The sequence below is a fragment of the Terrapene carolina genome, unplaced genomic scaffold, assembly GCF_002925995.2.
Source record: "Terrapene carolina triunguis isolate 2854851 unplaced genomic scaffold, T_m_triunguis-2.0 Scaffold604, whole genome shotgun sequence".
In the NCBI taxonomy this organism is placed as follows: Eukaryota; Metazoa; Chordata; order Testudines; family Emydidae; genus Terrapene; species Terrapene triunguis.
Genome location: NW_020664955.1, coordinates 1291045 through 1296986, shown reverse-complemented (window position 1 = coordinate 1296986; position 5942 = coordinate 1291045). Strand labels below are relative to the sequence as shown.

General features: G+C 40.6%; 1 protein-coding gene across 1 annotated transcript in view; it reads left to right on the top strand.

Annotated features, from left to right (window-relative positions):
- Positions 1-5608, top strand: part of SLC26A8 (solute carrier family 26 member 8) — a 31241-nt gene extending 25633 nt beyond the window's left edge. The window contains exons 15-18 of the mRNA XM_029913344.1: positions 387-770; positions 2268-2322; positions 2461-2648; positions 5091-5608. Of these exons, the coding sequence (XP_029769204.1) occupies positions 387-770; positions 2268-2322; positions 2461-2648; positions 5091-5309 (846 nt within the window). The 3' untranslated portion in view covers positions 5310-5608. The remainder of the gene's footprint in view (positions 1-386; positions 771-2267; positions 2323-2460; positions 2649-5090) is intronic.
- Positions 5609-5942: the final 334 nt, after the last annotated feature.

Here is a 5942-nt window from a genome sequence, read left to right as displayed (position 1 = left end):
CTTAGGAACTGCTTTTCATAGGGGAAGAATATGGTGCATAAAACCTCATAAAACTGTTTCTGTTTTAAAAAATGGAATATAAAATTAGTCGCCCACATTCCAATGGTAATAAACAACTTCAAGACGTGCAGGACTAGGCTAACAGAGCACTTCCAGGGTAGTTGAAGGTACTCTGCTGACTACATCCAAAACTTGCATCAATCTCCTACTAATTTATATACTGTTGTGACTTAGTGCTATATTTAGTGTAAGTTCAAAGGTATTTCTACCATGAGAGAGGAAAGATATCAAATGATTTACCATGCTGTCATAACTGCAACAAGAGAAATTCTACCTTCTAGACACAATTCTCCTAACTGTCTTTACTCTCCACTTTACCATTCTAGATACCCTATACTGAGAAACTGGTGAAGCGACTTCATAGGGATAATGAGTCTTCATCGTCTTCCCTGAATTTGATACGTTGGTCAAAGTTTGAAAGCAAGCACAGTTCTGGGACTCTCACAACAGGAATGTCGCAAACACAGCATGCTCAGTCCACAGCCATCAGGCTCAGGGCAGCAAGACCTGAGACTGGAAAGAAGAAGGATGAAGGGAAGAGGACACGGCATTCTTCAGACCTTGGAGTAGATACTTCCACAACTCTATTGTGCCAGGAACCAGTACAGTTGCAGTCCACGGAGTTTTCAACATATCCAGTCCACACTATTATTTTAGACTTCAGCATGGTGCAGTTTGTGGATTTGCAAGCTTCAGACTTACTGAGGCAGGCAAGTCACTTCAATGCATGTAAAAGCAGAAACTGAAGTTTGCCCACAATCAGATGCTTCCCATTACCCTAAAGTTACCTATTATATAAGCACCTGTACCTGTTCCTGTTGACTTTAATGGGAGCAAGACCGATCTTTGTATTTTCACAAATGTGTAATTTCGAAGATCCACATATATTCCCTGGCTATTGTTTAAAGGTACACTGTAGATCTAAAAAAACACACGCAAAAATGCCTTTACCTGAGTCACTAACAATATCTGAGATTATTTCAACTCAAATCACGTTTTTAATCTCTCATTTAATTTTCCCCATTTCTGCTGTTTGTTTTTTTCCCTTCCCACAGCAAACTGGAAGCTTTGGCATATTTAGGTAGTGCTGGGTGCCTGTTGTTTTGGAACTTCAGTGCTTTGTACTTCATTACAGCTTCCAGGAGGAAATCCTGTTTGGGACAGTCAAAGTGCTGATTCTTGTTTCCAAAGTAGGAGAGGCTCAACTCTCTCATTCCATGAGATGTTTTATTTAAAATGTTGAGATATCCCTTATTGTAAGTTAGCATGTTCTTACATGAAGTCTTTGTCTCTAGCACACGTGAGCATTTTTGGTTTGTCTGGACATTTAAGAGTTATCTTAGTCCTAGACAGAAAGAGTAGATATAAAAATGTCTGTTCTTTCTGTTGGCATTGGTTTGTTGTTGTTGTTGTTCATTGCAGCCTTACCTACTTTTTCTTTGGGACATCTCTTTAGCTTCAAGTGAAAATCCTGGCAGGTAGTATCTTTAGAGAAAATAAGTTACCTGTAGCTGTGCTTCTCTGAAGATACCATGTCAATGGGATTCTCCTCAAATATTAAAGATGATTTTTAATGAGTTTCTCTACTTACACTTGACCTGGATTTTCAAAAGCAACTAATGATTTTAAGGGCCTCAATTTTGAGGTGCCCAACTTCAGGCACCTTAATTATAAAGGGACCTGATTTTCAGGGTATGCTGAGCACCTGCCCTGTAAAATCAGGTCCCTTTTAAAATTTAAAGTGTCTCAAGATGGGCACCCAAAAACAGAGGCACTCAAAATTACTGCTTGTGTTTGAAAATGTAGATCCTTATTTCCATTGTTTACTCTGGGGCATATTTTGTGTGTGCACGCGCATGTGTGGGCGTTGAATCATTTCCAATTGGCTTAATATGGGAGCTGTACAACCAAAGCAACTGATTTGAATACTGGGAAGGCCGAATTTATATCCTGCAGACTGTGGTACATGATGTCCAATATGGGACCTGGCTCTCTGGAGTCAGAATTCTTTGAACTGTGAGAGTTCAGCTGGTCTTGCGCTGACCTAAGACCCCGGACTAAGTCTTCTAGAAGAATGGTATCTTCAGAGAAGCAGAGTTATAAGCAAAAGCTTTTTCCCCCTTGTATGTCCTGCCTTCTGGTGCCAGGGCCATTCCTGCATAGAGCATGAGAGTGGCACTGATATTAATACAGGATTCTCTCTACAGATGTTCCACATGTTTCAGAATATTGGCATTTCGGTCCTGATAGCCAGCTGCCACCGTGAGTATTGTATTGGTAATGCTGTATTTAGCCACTTTTTGTAAGAAAAAGATAAGCTTTAAACCTCGGTGAAATGCTTTAACTGTGCTCCTTCTTGTGACCCTGTCTGCACTGGTGGTGGTTTTTTTTGTTTTACAGTCTCTGTAATAGCAATCTTTGAGAAGAATGATTTCTTTGATGACTGCGTCACCAAAGCACGGTTCTTTCTAACGCTGCATGATGCTGTGCTGGCTGCTTTAGAACAGAATCAAAGGCCAGAGACTGTGGAACTCAGCATTGGAGAGCCTGAACAGGAGTTAGATGAAGGGCTCACAGAAGAACAGAAGGTGTGGTACTCAGTTTAAATCTAGATGCTGCCTAGTGATCCTACAAGGATTTGAAGGTGTAAGCATAGAAAGGCAGTTTGAGCTAGGGGAATGAGTATGGGCATATGGTAGCCCAGGGACTCCTGGGTTCTAATCCCATCTCTTACATTGACTCCCTCTGTGATCTTGGGAAAGTTACTTAATCAGTCTGTCCCTCAGTTTCCTCACCTGTAAAATGAGGCTAATAATACTGCCCTATGTTATAGCCTGTTGTATTAATTAATGTTTGTAGAGCAGTTTTGAAGATGTATAGTGCTGTGACCAGGTGCCTTTTGCAGTTTGATTTAAAACAAATTCTACACACTGTGTAAAGTCAAACTTATCCCCTTCCTGGGGATTGGCTTTAACAAAGAAATTAACAATAAGATAAAGTTCTGTTAAAACCTTTTCCCAAGCTTGGCTGCTCTTAGGATTCCTACCTCAGGGACTGCTTAGCCCACAACCTAAATTCTCTCTCTCCAAAAAACCTCTGCTAGCTCTCTGATATGCAGTTGAGATAATGAAGCATTTGCAGTATTGAGTCATCAGAAACCACTTAATCCATTCCCAGCAGGATCAAAACGTGCTAGCAAAGTGTAGCAGTTTCAGGAAAACAGTACCACCCTGTAACAGGCTATATGTATATGCTAAGCATTATTAAACCCCAAGGAGTGAGAGGAAAGGCCTGATTCTTCTCTCACACTAGTGTAAATCACGAGCATGAAAGTCAATGGATTTACACTAGTATAAAAGTGGTGTTAGTGAGGAGAATTGGACCCAAATTGTTTAGGTCATATAGGAGTAATGGCATGAAACTAAGCAAAGATAAATTTAGAATGAATACCAGAAAAAGTTCCTAGTGATCAGTTCTGTCAGCAGCATATCACTAGAGAATATATTGTTGAGGAAAAATCATGCCTTGACTGTGGGCTATGTTGGGTGACAGAGAGAGGGACTCAGTGTGAAAAGTCTTTTCATCTTTATACTCTGATCTACAGAATTAAGGTAAATCAACTGGACTATACATTTTCATGTGTTGTCACATTACACCCTCAACTGCTGATGTTGAAACTGACTAAGAAGCTGGCTAACTGGGATTCCACTTGGATTCTTGCCAGGTTTCAAATAATAATATTTGTAAAGTAGTACTCAAGTGCTGAGTATTAACCAATTAATTCTCACAGGAATGACTTATCTACTTTCCCTGGTAGATAATTAGGTAAGTATTATTCTTTAAAGATCACATCAGCGCAGGTTTCATAGTCCTTAAAAAATATTCACAGTGGCTAAGGGTGACGGGAGGTATTTTGGATATTAGAAGTCAGTCCCTATTTTCCATACCCTCTGATTTTCCCAGGAAAAAAAATCCTTTAGACATTAAATTCACCTTGCTTAAATTCAAACCAAAGATGAATTTTGGAAAATTTTCTGTTCGCTGTAGGCCAAATCCTGAAGTCTTTAATTTGGGCAAAACTCCCACTGAAGTCAATGGAAGTTTTGCCTGCTGAAAGCCTTCAGAAATTTTGGCTTATCTAACTGACAACAGTACAATGCGTTATTGTCTTGCAATGAAGACCACTCGTATTCAGGAAAGATACCATGACACTTCTGAAAAATCAAGGAACTAATCCCATGATCCTTGCCTACTTAGATAAATTCAGCCTCCCTTCACTTATCCTGCAATTTCAATTAGATGCAGCATTTTTTTTTCCACTTCCCTTCCTAAACTGTTGTATACTATTGATGTGTGCTGTTAAACAACTAACCCCTGGCCTATACTACAGAATTACTTCAGTATAACTACTCAGGGGTGTAAATAATTAATATCCCTACCCTGGAGCGATGTAGTTATACTGACCTGAGTGCCGGTGTAGACAGCACTATGTTGGTGGGAGATCTTCCGCCAACATAGCTCTTGCCTCTCGCGGAGGTGGATTATCCTGTCGGTGTAGCGCATCTTCATGAAAGCGCTACAGCGGACAGTGATTTAAGTGTAGACCTGCCCTCACTCCTGCTTTCCCCCCACAAGAGGTTGCTGCACTTCATTGGTTGGTAAAGTGACCGCTATGTATGTATAGTTTGTGGTGCCACCTTGGATCCTTTTGGATGAAAAGTACAATGGAAGTGTAAGACGATATTATTATTACGGTGAAATACATCATTTTTTGTGTATGTTGGCAGGGGGTGAACCAGTATGTGAGTTATGGCGAAGATGGTCTTGTTGGTGACATAATTTTAGTGCATCTCCTCTTGGCTGCTAGATCAAGGACCCTGTCAGGGCAATTCAGAAGTTTTATTCTTTTCTAAATTATTGCTGGATCACTTCAGTCTTATCAAGGGAAATGCAAGGGAGCAGGGGGGCTTTTCATTCCAATATCTCGCGCATTGTGCAGCTCACTAGAAGGCATTGTTTGTGTGTTTCAGGAGAGAAGTCTGCACTCCGGTAACAACAAAGATATTTCCTCTTTAAAGACTACCAGGAGCGAACTCTTAAATGAAGAGCCAATATCCGATCTCTTCCGCACATATTCACTCCAGAGTGAAACAGAGATGAACGTATTCCAACAGTATGATGCTCCACCCCCTGAGCCAGGTGACAGAGATGAGTGGGAGCAGAAGTGGAAATATGCCAGAGATCCCTGAGATGCACAAGAGCTGACAGGGAATCCTAGTCCAGTAAATGGGGAGAGGTGCTGATATAGCACAGTTCAGGTAGTTCTTGCCTGCATTTTGGTGGGGTTTTTTGCCTTTGTCTCTTTCGAAGTTATTGAAGTAGCCAACTAGCCAGTCCATCCAATGGTTCTGCTGGTTTAAGGAAACTAGCACAGTTTATGAAGTTACCCTTCAGGACTTTCAAACAGAGGGATTATTTAGCAGCAATTTTAACCTTTGTAGTGAATTAACTATAAAACTTGGAGCCATTAAATGAATTTTTACATGTTTCTGAAATTCTTTGTAGTTTTTTAATGTCCTCAAACACGGCACATCTTTTGCATGTTGTTTTTTTTAGGGACTAAATCTCGTTTGCAGTTTTCAGCAGATTGCACACATGGTATTTCATTAACCTCAGATGCATGCAAAATGAGGTGACACTCTTGAACAGTGTTTCTCAACCTTTTTGATACCAGGACTTGCTGCCTTCCTAAACTCTGTCAGGGGGATCTCAGGGACCGGCGCCGGTCCATGGACTTGGTCATTGAGAAACACTGCTCTAGAAGAAAGCATTTCATCACTGATACTTTGCTAAAGTTGCCTAGTGTATTCAGTAAAAACTCA